General features: G+C 42.0%; 1 protein-coding gene across 23 annotated transcripts in view; it reads left to right on the top strand.

The window, feature by feature from the left end:
- Positions 1–17,118, top strand: part of DLG2 (discs large MAGUK scaffold protein 2) — a 1,023,852-nt gene that overhangs the window by 968,495 nt on the left and 38,239 nt on the right. For all 23 annotated transcript variants that reach the window (XM_071556365.1, XM_071556356.1, XM_071556345.1 and 20 more), the window contains one exon: positions 13,192–13,267. In XM_071556365.1, the coding sequence (XP_071412466.1) occupies positions 13,192–13,267 (76 nt within the window). The remainder of the gene's footprint in view (positions 1–13,191; positions 13,268–17,118) is intronic.

Below are 17,118 nucleotides of genomic sequence, written 5' to 3'. Positions count from 1 at the left end.
AGGACACTGGGTTATACTGCTGGGGTATTGTGAGTTGAAAGCAATTTCCCTTGTGTGTCAGTGTTGTTATAATAATATTATTATTAAATTTTAGCTCTGACTTATAATCTCTCTCGTGGTGAGTTCATTTTCCCCTGCTGGTTCACCTTCAAACCAGCACATCTTTTGGCGCCCAACGTGGGGCACGAGAGAGAAGTCAGAACTACAATTTCATTTTGTGTATTTGGGTACAGAAACTCCCTGACTACCATGTTGCTTGATGTATTCATGTGGATGGTGTATCTGGGCCTGTTCATATTTCGACACATGGGGAACCATGTGCCTGTTTTGATGCTCTCTTTAATACCAGGGAGAAGGATCAAAATTGCTTTATTAATATACTATGTTTATGTTGTCATAACATCAGAAGCAATGAATTTCATTGTGAATGTATATTCAGTCTGGTGTGCCTGTCCTGGTTTGGGTTGTTACCTCTGGGGTCTCATTAAAAATAGCACTCAGACTGTGGGGAAAACAGGCGGAGATGGTTACTTCCACCTTTTCACCTCTGCTACAACAATCATTGAAAATATTGAGCTTCCTTTTGATGTTAGGGACAGCATAATCCTGCTGTTAGTGTTGCTTTGTCTCCTCTGTACTGTATACACCATGTTTAGGGTCAGAACTGGGCTCTCTAAGGAGACTTGCTGGAGGCCTGCCCTGGGAGCAGATGATGTTGAGTGGCACGGGAAGTGGGAAGATATGGGCCAGTATTTGGAGACTTTCTCTCCTCAAATGATCTGGAAATTCACCCCGGAACAACTGCAGGACCCTGCCAAAATGCTAAGCTATGTGAAAGGAAGATGCTCTGGTAGTCCCAGAGATGTGCAGCTCACAGCAACCTGCTGGGCCCTGGCCACTGCCTACCGCACACTGCTTGGAGTGGTACAGCATCATCAGGAGGAGGAGAAAAGGAGCAAATCCACAGGCACCATGTCCACCCAGACCATGACTGAGCCAGAGAGGAAGAGAGATACATCAACTAGCACCATGTCCACCCAGACCATGACTGAGCCAGAGAGGAAGAGAGATACATCAACCAGCGCCATGTCCACACAAACCATGGAGGAGCCAGAAGGACAACAGAAACCGATAGCAGTTGCCCCTGTCCAGAAAAGAAAATCAAAGACCAAATCAGTTCGTATAGTGCATGACGAGGAAGAGTCAGGACCTTCATCTCAAGCAGAAGAAATGGAGCCAGAAATAATCACCCGGTCCCTATCCCTGGGAGAGCTGCGTGAACTCCGGAGAGAGTTCACACGACAGGCAAATGAGTCCATCTTAACCTGGCTACTTCGAATCTGGGATGCTGCAGCCAATGATACAATTCTAGATGGGAGTGAGGCAAGGCAGCTGGGATCCCTGTCTCGAGATGTTGTCATTGATCAGGGCATTGGAAAGAGACAGGAAACTCTCAGCCTCTGGCGGCGACTGTTGTCAAGCGTGAGGGAGAGATATCTTTGTAAGGAGGACCTCCACATACAGCAAGGACAGTGGAACACGATGGAACAAGGTATCCGGTGCTTAAGGGAATTAGCCGTACTGGAGATAATCTTTTCAGAGGATGAGAGATTCCCTAAAAGTCCAGATGGTGTCCAGTGCACATCCCAGATGTGGTTAAAATTTGCACGACTTGGGCCAGAAATGTATTCTCGCTACCTTGCAACATTGCAGTGGAGAGAGGGAGAAGACAAGGTGGGTGCACTGGTCAGCAAACTCAGGATTTATGAAGACACTGTCACTGCTCCATTACGAGCCCATGTCTCAGCTGTGGAAACGAAACTGGCTGAACTGGAAGAGAAGATTAAGGAAGGACTCTTCCATATCTCTCCAGATCAAACAAGAGTCTCCGCCATCAGAAGCAGGCGTCTTCCAGCTAAGGAGAAAGGGTACACTCCACGCGGCAATCTGTGGTTTTACCTCCACGAGCATGGAGAAGATATGAGGAAGTGGGATGGGAAACCCACCTCTTCCTTAGCAGCTCGGGTACGTGAATTGCAAAGAGGCACAACTAACACAGGGAATTCTTCAAGGTTGAAGGCTGCTCCGGTCTCTCGTGGGCAAGGCTCCAGACAGTATAGGAATGATGATGTTATGCCCGATCCTCTTGAAGGAACCTCCCGGTCATATTCACAGGGAGAGCGCAGTGAATACCATGACCAGAACTAGGGGGGCCCTGCCTCTAGCCAGGTAGAGGAGAGGGACAATCGGGTTTATTGGACTGTGTGGATTCGGTGGCCTGGCTCATCAGACCCACAGAAATACAAAGCTTTAGTGGACACTGGCGCACAATGCACGTTGATGCCATCAGGATACGTCGGGGCAGAATCCATCTCTATTTCTGGGGTAACAGGGGGATCCCAACAGCTGACTGTACTGGAAGCTGAAGTCAGCTTGACTGGCAAGGAATGGCATAGACACCCCATTGTGACTGGTCCAGAAGCCCCGTGTATCCTTGGCATAGACTACCTGAGGAATGGATATTTCAAAGACCCAAAGGGACTGCGTTGGGCCTTTGGCATAGCTGCTGTGGAGACAGAGGAAATCAGACAGCTGAGCACCTTGCCTGGCCTCTCAGAGGACCCTTCTGCTGTAGGACTGCTGAAAGTTGAAGAACAATTGGTACCGCTGGCCACAGCCACAGTGCACCGTCGGCAATACCGCACTGACCGAGACTCTGTGACCCCCATACACAAGATGATTCGTGAGCTGGAGAGCCAAGGGGTGGTCAGCAAGACTCACTCACCCTTTAATAGCCCCATATGGCCAGTACGAAAGTCCAGTGGAGAGTGGAGGCTGACGGTGGATTACCGTGGCCTCAATGAGGTCACACCCCCCCTGAGTGCCGCTGTGCCGGACATGCTGGAGCTTCAGTATGAGCTGGAGTCCAAGGCAGCCAAGTGGTATGCCACCATCGACATTGCCAATGCCTTTTTCTCCATTCCGTTGGCAGCAGAGTGCAGGCCGCAGTTTGCTTTCACCTGGAAGGGGGTGCAGTACACCTGGAATCGACTGCCCCAGGGGTGGAAACACAGTCCCACCATTTGCCATGGACTGATCCAGACTGCATTGGAAAAGGGTGAAGCTCCAGAACATCTACAGTACATCGATGACATCATTGTATGGGGGAACACAGCAGGGGAGGTTTTTGAGAAAGGAAAGAAGATAATCCAGATTCTCCTAAGAGCTGGTTTTGCCATTAAACGAAGTAAGGTCAAGGGACCTGCTCAGGAAATTCAGTTCCTAGGAGTGAAGTGGCAAGACGGGCGTCGCCAGATTCCAACAGAGGTGATCAACAAAATAGCAGCTATGTCCCCACCGACCAGCAAGAAGGAAACTCAGGCTTTCCTAGGCGCCGTGGGCTTTTGGAGGATGCATATCCCTGAGTACAGTCAGATTGTAAGCCCTCTCTACCTTGTGACACGGAAGAAAAATGATTTCCAGTGGGGCCCTGAACAACAACAAGCCTTTGAGCAGATTAAACAGGAGATTACCCATGCAGTAGCCCTTGGGCCAGTCAGGACAGGACAGGATGTGAAGAATGTGCTCTACACTGCAGCCGGGGAGAATGGCCCATCCTGGAGCCTCTGGCAGAAAGTACCTGGGGAGACTCGAGGACGACCGCTGGGATTCTGGAGCCGGGGATACAAAGGATCTGAGGCCAGCTACACCCCAACTGAGAAAGAGATCCTGGCAGCTTATGAAGGAGTTCGAGCCGCCTCAGAAGTGATTGGCACTGAGGCACAGCTCATCCTGGCACCCCGACTACCAGTGTTGGGCTGGATGTTCAAAGGAAAAGCTCCTTCTACCCATCACGCCACTGATGCCACATGGAGTAAGTGGATTGCTCTGATCACGCAGCGAACCCGGATAGGGAATCCTAATCGCCCTGGGATTTTGGAAATCATCACCAACTGGCCGGAAGGTGAGAGTTTTGGATTGTCCTCTGAAGAAGAAGAGGAGCAGGTGACACGAGCTGAGGAGGCCCCACCATATAACCAGCTACCAGAAGAGGAGAAGCGATATGCTCTCTTCACAGATGGCTCCTGCCGCATTGTAGGGACAAGCCGGAAATGGAAAGCAGCTGTGTGGAGTCCTACACGTCGAGTTGCAGAAGCGACTGAAGGACAAGGTGGATCAAGTCAGGTTGCAGAGCTGAAAGCTGTTCAGCTGGCTTTGGATATCGCCGAACGAGAGAAGTGGCCAAGACTCTACCTTTACACTGACTCGTGGATGGTGGCCAATGCTCTGTGGGGATGGCTGGAGCGCTGGAGAAAGGCCGGCTGGCAGCGCAAAGGGAAACCCATCTGGGCGGCTGAGATGTGGCAGGACATCGCTGCCCGGGTAGAGAAGCTGAGTGTGAAGGTCCGTCACGTAGATGCTCATGTACCCAAGAGCCGGGCTAATGAGGAGCATCGTAACAACGAGCAGGTGGATCGAGCTGCCAAGATTGAAGTCTCTCAGGTAGATCTGGATTGGCAGCATAAAGGTGAATTGTTTCTAGCCCGATGGGCCCATGATGCCTCTGGTCATCAAGGCAGAGATGCAACATACAGATGGGCTCGTGACCGAGGGGTGGATCTAACCATGGACAGTGTCTCACAGGTTATCCATGACTGTGACACATGTGCTGCCATCAAGCAGGCCAAGCGGGTGAAGCCTCTATGGTATGGTGGACGGTGGTCAAAATACAGGTATGGGGAAGCCTGGCAAGTTGACTACATCACACTTCCCCAAACACGCCAAGGCAAGCGCTACGTGCTGACCATGGTAGAGGCAACCACTGGATGGCTGGAGACATACCCCGTATCTCACGCCACTGCCCGGAATACCATCCTGGGCCTTGAGAAACAAGTCCTGTGGAGACACGGCACCCCAGAGAGAATAGAGTCTGACAACGGCACCCACTTCAAGAACAGCCTCATAGACACCTGGGCCAGAGAGCACGGCAGTGAGTGGGTGTATCATATCCCCTACCATGCTCCAGCTGCCGGGAAAGTTGAGCGATGTAATGGACTGCTGAAAACAACCTTGAAGGCGTTGGGTGGGGGAACTTTCAAACACTGGGAGCTGCATTTGGCAAAGGCCACCTGGTTGGTCAACACCCGGGGCTCCATCAATCGAGCTGGCCCTGCCCAATCAGAACTCTTGAATACTGTAGATGGAGATAAAGTCCCTGTGGTCCATATGAGAGGTATGTTAGGAAAGACTGTTTGGGTTAGTCCCACCTCAAACAAAGGCAAACCCATCCGAGGGATTGTCTTTGCTCAAGGACCTGGTTGCACTTGGTGGGTAATGCAAAAAGATGGAGAAACACGTTGTGTACCACAAGGGGACCTAATTTTGAGCGAGAAGAGTTTGTAATGTTTCATTGTATATATGTGTATATATATGTATAGGTAAAAAGGGGGTTAATTTGGGAATGACTAGATGGAGTGGAATAAGGGGTGGATAATGTCCTAGTTCAGCTGGAGGGACCAGCTAACCCTGTGTGGTGGTGATCAAACCTGTGTATTCCACCCCCTCTATTCATTCCCCAAGGACAATGGGCCATTAGCAGCAGCTGCCCAGGGAGCCATTATCACTTCACACCCAGCCTGAGGGGGGCGGAGCTGCTAATGGGCCATCAACAGCTCAACAACCCCTGGCTCCCAGAGTTAATCACCCATTGTGTGAGTCCCCGCCCAGGGGGAGGGACTGAGTGCTCCCTGAGGGTACATGAGTGGTGGGTAAGAAGACCTCGGGAACCTTCTCGTCGGATCCAGAGCAGCAGCAGGACCTCGACAGCAGGAGATCATCGCTCTCGCCCAGACCACAGCCCTCGCCTGCACCAACAGGTTTTTCTTTTCCTTTTGCTCTGGACTTGGGGGAGCCACAGGGGTCTCAGCACAAGGGCAAACAAACCCCCTTGGGTTTGTGCCCCAGGACACTGGGTTATACTGCTGGGGTATTGTGAGTTGAAAGCAATTTCCCTTGTGTGTCAGTGTTGTTATAATAATATTATTATTAAATTTTAGCTCTGACTTATAATCTCTCTCGTGGTGAGTTCATTTTCCCCTGCTGGTTCACCTTCAAACCAGCACAGCATTGCATTATATGTAGTACAGCATATGCAATAGCTAGCTGTAAAATATTGTGATAGAAAGGAAAGAACATCTGTAGCTGTTTGTTGGGCTGTGACTTGTGCAAACCCAACTTCCTATGACGTTGTAAATTGAAAGGACTTTATATTTGTCTTATATTTTTCAATCCCCCATTCATTTCTGTTCCTTTTTTTTTCAAGGTCTGGATTTTTTGGAGGGTTGGTTTGGTGGGGTCTGGTTTTGGTGTTGTGCATGTATTCCTTTTCCTGCCTGTGGAAGGCTATCCTGTGTGATGGTAACATTTTTTGCAGTTAAGGTCAGGGAGAAGCTATAGAGATACAGAGATTCTTAGTGGCAGAGTTAGTCTTTTAGCTGTCTGCTTCACTGCATTAGTTCCTGTCCAGCAACAGAGAAGATACTTCTGCATTTTCCATAAGTGAAATCATTACAGAAAAGCTCTGAAAACCACTGACCACTTCAATTCTGGTTTTGAGAGATATGTATACATGTACACAAATATATATATATATACATATATTTTGTATATAAACACATCAAGCAATAACAAATGCATTGTATTGCTTCTCTGAGGTGCTGTGTAATGGTAATTGCTTTCCGTGTGTTTAGTTTTTGGAGGTTTTTACGGAACAGTCCATCATACAGTGACATTTTAGCATGAGCTGATTAGAGAAATTTGAATGATAAATCAAGACTCCTTACTATTTTTCTTCTCTATAACATACGTGGTATACCAGAAGAAATCATAATTTGGAATTATAGGGGAGCTGCCACTCATTATTCTCTCTAGGATTTTTGGTACTTTACCTGTCAATGATTTAGTAGAGTTTGAAAGCTTTTTTGTCATTAGATTTCAGTGCTACTGCTAATGTGTGGACTTGTTGCCTTGTTTATCATTAAATTGTAAAGTCAGGCTTTAAGAGGGAGTTTTGGAAGACAGAACTTTAGCTAGAGGAGGTTTACTGCAAGAGGCAGCACAAAGATATGGGGGTGGTCCCATGTTTTTCTGCTGGCAAGGACCAAATCTCATGAACTGGTGAGCCAATGACCTCTGTGGAGATTAATAAAAATTAAATTTTCAGTATCCTCCAGTTCTTAAATACAATTGCAAACATTTCTACGTCTGAAAATAACATTTTGTTCATTTGTCAGTATGTATTTATTGTCTTATTGCAGTTGTTGTTCTTGACCGTGGGACTGAGTAAACAGTTGGGTATAAACCAAATATAATACTATAAAGGTGTTGTGGTATCATCTCATGCTGGTGTTGGGAAGCATAGACTTCATCATGAGAGACTGCAAACCACTTCAGCTGGGATTTAACAATCACCAAATAGTTATTATATAGTATTAACAAATTAACATTGCAGGCCATCTTCCCAAAAGATCTATCCAAGCTATGTTTAAGGTGATAACAGGGTATAATTATATCAGGCAGGTTCTGCAAGGTAAGAGGACAGAATGACCAACTCTGTACCAATGTCTCAGATAGCCTGCAGTATTACCTGTGCACTATGTTTGCACATGTGCATTGCTCTCTTGTCATCAAAAACTACTATTTATACTGGAATGACCAACAGAATTAGATTTACACTGGATTTTTGTTGGTTTAGATGTATATATGTATAGATTTAGATCAGCGTTTATACATATGCTGTGCTTTTGATCATGAGAATTTTTATTTGCCTCATTGTCCTTCTCATTATCCATATGAAAAAAACCCAAACAAATTAAGCTTCTCATAAGAGACAGCAGCAAGCTGAGCAGCCTATGTCTGTGATTTCCTCCCCATGGAAGCACTCACATTAGAATGAACAGAATGCATGAAACCAATGTGCATAAGTCAGAGTGCATTAAAATCCTAGACAGATGCTCTAATAAAGTAGTAAAAAGATTTTAATTTGCTGTAACATTGATTTTACACCTCCAGTTCTTTTCACTTTTTCTGTGCTGAGTCTCTGCACACAGACAAGCTCCTACATTGCAAGCCCCCCACAACAGCAACCTCCCACCTCACGAATGTCAAGCTTCAGTATTTTCTATGATATCTGTATATCTGCTTGACTTGAGTCTGTGAGTCTGAAATGCAGCCTGGGATTTCACATAGATTGCCCCAGAATGGCTGAGCATAAATTCTCATCACTTTTACAACCGTTTCCACTGCAGACAGTGAGGATTTGACCTTAAAACACTGAAATAATTACAGTGGTCTTTCTGTTGTCTTTAAGATGTGCAGTCACAAAACTGCTGTCAGACTGGACATCTACCCATTTTTAGGTAGTTTAAATACATCTGACTGCAAAATGTTATGCAACTTCTATCTCTGTTATTACCAGCTGGAGGTGTATGGAGGTACCAGCCTGATATTTGTGTTCTCAAATAGACAACATTCTCCCCACAAATACATGTAACCGCACTCTTCTTTCAGAGCAAAGTGGGGGGAAAAGAACATAAAACCCAATGTTTCACAAACATTTAAGGACAAGGAACAAGAGATTTTCCCAGCACAGAAGTCCCTGTGGGCAAAAAGCCAGTTTAAATTTGTTATTCTGCTCAACTTGGCAGAAGGGCATGTTTTATTTTTAATGGTTTCCTATAAATTGTCTACCTTTCTAAACATCCCCTAAGATTTTAATCCTTATATGATAAAACTTTTTAACATGGCATAATCATGTGAGCTTTGTTTAAAATAAGATACCTGACTATATTTGCTAATCTAATTGGGGAAACTAAATACAGAATAACATCAGTAAGCATGTGTAGGTATAAACCTCTTCCTGTGGTCTTGCAATGATGGAAAACTTTTGTGCTGAAGGAAAACAGCTGTTGGCTTTTAAACAGAAGAGGGCTGTTCTACAGTTTTATGAGAATTCACTTCCTAATGTAATTAGGTTTACCCTTTTCATAAATATTGACCAGGTGTTGAGCTGCTCTCTATAAGCAAGTCACTGACAGTGGAGAGCTGAACCAGAGCACGTTCTCTGCTACTGAATGATATGTGCTCAGCTGAAAAAATGTCACTTCAGCAATGCTCAAAAATAATTTTGAGAATGGGAATCTATTGGTAAGCCCAGACCTCACATAAACAAGTGTAAGCAGTGCAAAGGATGGAAGCAATGAAAAGCTACAAACTGAGACTGCATATTTGAACTATAAGTAGTAGGTAAATATTATGACTTGTCTTTCACTTGATGGGCAGGTGGAATAAATATCATGCAGATGACCTGGAAATAGTGAAACAAGATGAGACATGTTAATCAAGAGGCAAAATATAGCAAGGTGTTTCAAGAATCCATTTTGCATTCATTTCTTCTATTTGCTAATTCTCCTCACTTCAGTACTCACCCTTGATTTGGAAATAACTTTCATCGTGCAAAACACCTCAATGCCAAATCTGTGCAAATTAAGCTACTGTTACCATTTCATCCTTGAAACCTGCTTGCAATTTGCATCTGTATTCTACATCAATGATGAACACTCTTATTGAAGATTAAAGCATGTCTCACTTGGTATTCCACATCTCTGCTGTGAAGACTGATTAGTGCTTTTAGAAAGGCACTGACAAAACTCCCAGTGGTCCATTAACCTCCAACAATGGACAATCACAGTTCATGTCCTGTTGAGTTATACTTGATTTTTTCTTGCAGTACACATGAAGAACTGAAAGTTTCATTTTGAAAAATCCCACCGGCCCATTTTCAACAGCTACAAGTGCCCAGAAACACAAAAGCAGATAGACATTACAGTGCAGTGAGTGTTGAATCCCAGTATTAAATTCCTCAGAAGAGTAGGAGGAGAACAGCATCCCAAAGAACTGAAGTCTTAAACTTGCTAGTGAGGGAATCTGAAGGCTGAAATATATTTTCAATGTATTGCTTAACTTCTTTAGCTTTACATTGAAACCAGAGAGTGAATCCTGACCATCTCTTTAAAAAAGGGGCAAGAGCTGTCTACTACCACAAATGTTTTCAAGAGAAAGTGAATATACTGGGTATACTCCAACTGCCCCAGATCACAGATGGTCTTAGATAATTTCCCTATTCACAGCAATGTTTCTGCAGGGAGTTACTCTTGGAGAGTGGGTGGGAAGATGGAGGGGAAATCCCCATTGGTTGTGCCAGGTGATGACATCTCCTCATGGGGCTCAGAGCCTTTCAGCTCCCAAGTCATGTTTGAATGATGGCTGCAGGGTTTTTTGAACATTTCTTGAAATATCTTTGAGTTTTGGTGACCCTACAGACACTTTTGAAAATGGTACTTGAGCCGTGAAGTTCTTTTGGAAATTGTATTTGTGCTTTCCTTATCCCTTAGGTATTGCTCTATCAAGCAAATATATGATTAGAAAGGGGCACAGCAGTGACTTCAGGCAAGTCAGGCTTGCATATCTGGGCCTCTGCAAATTTGGCAGAAAGGAGTCCTCCTCCTTCACTTCCTGTTTTTTCACAACTCCCATAATCCTGCTGTGTGAAGCAGCAGTGAATGAAAAATGGTCACAGTTTGAAGTGGAACTTTCCTTCCTTTATAAGCAATTTCTTCAGCTGATGGATCAAAATGTTGTTCAAGGGATAGTAGGTTTTCTGTCAGCTAAATCAATTTACGCTCATATTTACAGTCACAGTATCAGTTGGTGCAAACAACCCTTTGAGCCCAAGCTACTTTTTTCTTGGGGAAAAAAACCCAGTCAACTTTATTTATTAAATATAGAAATTACAAACATGAAAACTCAAAAAAAATGCTGAAAGTGTTTGAATTGGTGTTCCTTTTAAAAGTGTCTTTTCTAAGAGCTAGAGCAACAAATTTCAAAGAACTGATATTCAAAACTTTGTATCTTTGTCATTTTAGTTCCCTTTTCAGCTGTCTTTGGCAAAAGTGTCCAGATAGCTCAGATGAGAAGTTTTAAACCTTCTTAGTTCACTGCAGTCCTGCATGCTGACCATTTCAAAGATTAAATCTTTCAAGAACCCTAGCTAAATTCTAACAGAGTTCTCCAGAGCATGTAAAACCAAAGCTTTTCAGAAATGTATGTTGATTCCTTCAGAAAAAAAAAGAGGTATATTCCTATCACCAGACCAACCCACTGCCACCATTCAAGTCCCATTCAATGTTACCTAATTCACTCTACTGGCGCTGACTTATTTCTTCCCCTATTAAAGCAATGTTCAAGAACTAATAACCCCCAACAAATGTTTCCTGAGGTATTACCAACATTTTTGAGATAACTATGAAGGCAGTACAGAACCTGAGCTGAAGCACTTTAAGAGTCTATTATAAATTGGGCAAAACTATTTCTTTTGTCCAACCGTGTTGTAGCAGCTAACCCACATCACTGGCAGTTTGGGCAGCAACAGGAATGTAATCAGCCTGAGACACAGAAAATTCCAGCTTGGAAGTTTACAGTTCAGCTAAATTATAAGTAACTGAGAACAGTTTTATTGTGGAAGGTGTCAGGAAAATTGTAATGGGAGGCAACGCTGTGTGCTACACTTAATACCATGCCAGATGATGAAATGTTTGGAATATTCAGTAGGCACGCTGAGCATAATATGAACATTGTTGCTATGTTTGCCTGAAGGATTAATGGCACTTAATGCCAGTATTTCAATACTTCTCAAAGCAATGCAGAATGTTTCTGCAGCTCTTCATCTGTCTGCTGTGCCTCTAGAAAGCCACAATAACTCCATGGCTGCTAATGCAATTATGACAAACTTTATAAATAAGATTCACTCTTCAGGGTTAATTTCTGTATGCAGAGAATAAGAAATGAAGTTTAAAACAGATGTTTTAGGAAGTTAGGCAGGGCTGGAATGAGTTTAAATGTTAACATAGATTAATAAGTAGAATTTTGTGTTCATTTGTGCTAATTATTTCCTCAGAAGGCATCCATCCTATTTAGGCAATTACACAGCCTCAAGTCTTCATTTCTTACCAGTACTACCAAGGGACTTCATCTGCTAGTTTAAATTTGAGACTGTTCATGGTTTTTTAATAACACAGATTTAGTTTGAAAGCTGCATTTGAGCTGTTTCCATGTGAATATTCTGCACTTACAGAGAAATGCATTTAATCTAAATTTAAACTGTAGCTATAGTAACCAACATTCACTGTTTTTCAGTAGGACATGTATAAGCCTGCTCAGAAACAAGAAAACATATTGTGTTAATTATCATTCTATCAAAACACTAGAGCTTGTGTTTTTAAAAATAATTATCACAAACTACGTATTCTTGCTACCCAGACTTAGAAACCAAGAGATTTACAGGAATGTGTTCTAATGGTGTTTGTGGGAAACTGTGAAAGTTAGAAAAAAAGGCCATATGTGGACTAGTTTGGAGGATATAATAAACCTCACTTTCTTCCCAACTATTTGTTGTTTAATAAAAATACAGTATTTAGCTCTTATGAGGTAACTTTGCAAGATTCACTTTGATTTCCTAGAGCAATTCACAGTCTTAGGTGAACAAGGTTAGTGTTTCCACTTCAGATGGATGATCGGATTTTTTTACTTGAGTCAAATGATAGATTCTGTAGATGGTTTTGCAAAGGTAGGACATGGCACTCCTACAGTAATGTACATATTAATCAAGCTGAGCAAGGACATGAATATCCTTATGGAATATTGGGATTCGCTTTAACGTATTTGTATGATCTAAAATTTGCTCCACTGTAAAATGCACTAAGGTGCACAGCTTATTCTCTCTCTGTCCTTGTTTCATTCCTCTTACCATAGAGGAACTCTAAATGTTGCCTGATTTTTGTACAGCTTAAATTAGAGAGAGTAAATCTGTCCCTGGTATGCTTTACCCACACTCCCATGTGTGTTAGGAGGCAGTGGTGTTCTGCTGGCGTAGGGCAGCCAAGGCTCCTCAAACCCAGTCCTGTGTTTCCCAGAAAAATGCTCCTTTCCTGAGAAAGTGACCTCTCTTTTCAATTTATGATATTTGCTTTAAATGCTTGCATTATGGATAGTAAGTCTTGGAAGAGCAGGTATCAAATGTATCATACAAAACATTAATATAATCAACATGTGTTGCTTTGTTTGTGTTTTCCCCAGAGTTGAAAGAAAGGAGCGTGCCCGGTTGAAGACAGTGAAATTCAACGCAAAGCCTGGTGTAATTGATGCAAAAGGGGTAGGTAAACAGTGAAACCTTTTGAAATTGCACTTTGCAAGTGTTTCAAAAGTTTCAGAGTAGAGAAAATTTTAGCAGCATAAGGAGTATTTAGGTTGCTGCTACCAAGACCTGTAGTATAATGAAGAGAGAAGATTAGTGTATGTATTTTATATATTCTAATAATCTGTATATATTATATATATATAAAAATATATTTAAAAAATCTTTGAAATATTTCTATATTCTTTTTATAATAATACTGAATGACAGTGCTTCCTAATGGGAAGGTTCTAAGAAAATAAAGAGCATTCTGTGATAGCTGTGATTTTAGTTAAATGATGGAGAAGAAAAGACTTTGAAAATTAATGCAGATGGATAATAACATAATGATATAGAGCCAGACATGTAAATTCTGTGGCTTCAAAAGCCATTACATCTCAAATCGGGAGTTGAAAGTTAAGGAGTCCCAGATGCAAAAATACAGGTTTTGAATGTTCTGCTTTGACAGTTGTGACAGACATTGAACACCAGTGTGTTTCACAGCAGGCACAGTGATTAACCAACACAAAACACACACGTTCCCTTCCAGCAGCAGTGCCTGGACAGAATGGCATTCCTGCTGTCACCAGTCTCCATCACTGCTTTGTTGTGCCCAACAGCCAGCAGTTCTTCCTAGCCTGATGTCTAATATCCTGTATGTTGCCATCTGGCTGGTGAGTGTTATAGAATGAGAAATGCCAGTCCTAGCAGTTAAGGTATATTTTTCTGCAGAAGTGTAGCTTGCAGTTGTAGCAGTAGTGAATACTTGATATTTGCAGGGATTTATTTTTGAACAGTCCAGTTGGCGTGTTTGGGATGTACAACTAAGGGCCTGTGTAAGTAAACTATGAGACAGAGATTCAGAAACCATCAGGAAAAGGTCCTGTTTGGATGCAGAAAACACAAGGTAGGCCCAAAACCATGTGATGAGAGGACATGGTCATAGGTACGTTCTAGCAAGGGAAAGAACCAGTTGGTTCAGCAAGTCCCTTCCAGAGCCACTGTTGCTGTGATCTTCTGCCTAGTTTGAAATACTCATTCTTAGTGTCTTCTTGCTTCAGTTTCCCTCTGTAATGGTAATAATAACAATTCCTTTACCCCAGTTTATTCCATCCTTTCAGACAGATTAGCAGGGTAAGAAATTCTTCTTGCTATGAACACACAGTTCCCAGTGCAGTTGTTCCCAAGCCTCTGCATGCCAGCAAAATAATAGTTCAGACTTTCAAATACATCCCTGTTACTGCTCTACAGAACAGTTTCTGAATTCAATTGCAAGTGCACTGACTGAAAGCAGTTTTCCAGACTTTCAAGGCACATGGAACCCGAGTTCAGCCTCTGCACATTATTTGCACATGCAAATAACTTGTTATAAAATAGATAACAAAATGCATTAAGGAGGAACTGATTCATGTCATTGCATTTCTTCAGGAGTCAGAATTCTTTTTTTAGTTTGAAATGACCACACTCTGCAACCTTGTAAATTACTTATATTGTTGTCACTTATTTTGGGAGATAATGAGTTTTATATTGCCAATGAAATCACTTGTTAAAGGTCTATTTCCTGTATATAATCAAAGCCTCGGGGGAATAATTCATTCGTATAACTAGTGGTCCTTATTCCAGTGTATCTGTCAAGAATTTAATTACCTCTTGATTCCCCAAATAGTTTTTCCATTTTTGTCATCAGTGTAACATTAATCTTCCAGTCACTCAGTGTTAGTGTTTATGTCAGTATTTAGGAAATTGTGTAATTACAGACCAAGACCATTGTACCCTTTTGGGACCAAACTTTCTGTTGTTAGTACTAGCTAAAAATTGATTTTGTTTATAAAAAAGAATATGTATTTATTTATATACAAAGTCCTACAATTTCAAAACTTTTGTTAAAAGATAATCTAAGCTTGTGATTGAAAGAACACAAAGGGAGAAGCATTCACTGCTAAATTAAGCATCAAGATATAAAATGAGATGTTTGCGTGCACATTTGAACATATATGTATGTTCATTTTAGGGGTCAGCATTTCCATTTGGCCTTTCAGTGTTCAAAAAGAAGTGGAGTAAACTGTCCATGCTTTACTTGCTTCCTTTTTTTTAATCTGATGGGAATTCAGCCCAAATAAACAGGGCTGCACTGGGCCCAGGAAAACTCTTGTTTCAAAATCAGCATAAAAATCAAAATTCAGATAGGAATGAGTTTATGTGTGTCTGTGGCACCTTTGGCTGACACATTCATGACTGTGTGGGCAAGTGGAGCTGTCTTAGTTTACTCTAAAGATGAAACTGAGTGAAAGCTCTTCATGGAATATTCCTAAATTTGGCCCAGAGATGCGCATGGACACATATTAAAAAAAAAAAAAAAAAAAAAAACAAAACAAAACCACCACACTGCTGAATACAGAGAATCCTGGAAGATTTTGTATAGGTAAAAGTGTTACCCTGCTGCAATGTTACCTAATTCACTCTACCGGCCCTGACTTATTTCTTCCCCTATAAAAGCAATGTTCAAGAACTGATAACCCACAACAAACGTTTCCTGAGGCAGTACCAACATTTGTTGAGATAACTATGATTTTAAAGTAGAAACTGTCTAATTATCCTACAGGTTTATAAATTCTTATGCATCTGTTCATACCTCTTTTTTAGTCCCAAATCTGACAGTAAGATACAAATAAAGTATTATGGGTGGGGTGACATTTGTGGTTGATCAGCACAAAGAACAGCCAGCAATGCAGTTGACAAACCTGTTAGAAGGCAGAGCTAAAGGATAATCTTTTCAAAGGCCAAATTTGTGTGCATTACTTCATCTAGAAAATTAGTTCAGTGCTTCTTAAAAATATTATTTAGAATATTTATATAACTTTCGATTTATTTCAACTCCTACAATCCATGGCTTGTGAAATTAAGGTCTACAAAATCAGGATGGATACAAAAACAGTGAATGTGAATCACAATTAGGAAGCTCCAGGGAAAACTTCAGATCTCAGGTTTGAATAAGGCAATGGATAGTACCTTTCCATGCAATAATTAAATTCTGGTGCTCATTATTACAGGATGTTGTACAAAAATAAATAAGACAAAGGAATTAGGTAAGTTAGCAAGCAATGAAAGCAATGGCAACTATTAACACCTGATTTCAAGAAACAATCATTTTACTTCTACTTTTGCTTTTAAACATCTGCTATTGGACAACTTCAGAAAAAGCTAGTGGGCTCACTGCATCTCTGATTTAACCCAGTTGGGCTGCTTTTCTGTCATGTTCTGTTGAATTTGAGCAAAAGAAACTTATTTGTTCAGGTTCAGAGACATCATCAGAATCCAGGTCCTGTTAACATTTAAAGATAGCAAACCATTTAGAGATGTTAACACCCTGTAGGAAGGAAAAGCATACAAACAGTGGTATAAACAGTTGCATTTCATGAAGCAAAGATTGTCCTTCCCTTGTGTTGACCAAGTTCAGCCTCTAGCTTCATTCATATAATTGTTGTAGTGATCTTCAGCAGTTTTTCTAATGGTTAAACACAGTTGCAATTTCCTAAGCATTTGCTTTCTCAGTCTTTGGGGCTTACTGGTCTATGGATAAATGATGGAAAATAGTGTGGCCCAAAGGTTTATGTCTGATATTTATCCTGGAGGAAGCTACAGAAGTTATGTAAGCACAGACTTAATTAAAAAGTATGTTTTATGCTATGTTGAATTCAAGATCATATTCCAAGTATTTTCTGATGCTCACTGTTGCACCAAAAGGAGCAGAACATGTGAATAGCTGTGAGCAGGGTTATGTATGCTGCCAAAGCAGCATACTAAACTCTTGGTAACTCACTGCCATGGGC

This window comes from Pithys albifrons, chromosome 1, assembly GCF_047495875.1.
Source record: "Pithys albifrons albifrons isolate INPA30051 chromosome 1, PitAlb_v1, whole genome shotgun sequence".
Taxonomy (NCBI): domain Eukaryota; kingdom Metazoa; phylum Chordata; class Aves; order Passeriformes; family Thamnophilidae; genus Pithys; species Pithys albifrons.
This window is presented reverse-complemented; position numbering and strand designations above follow the sequence as displayed.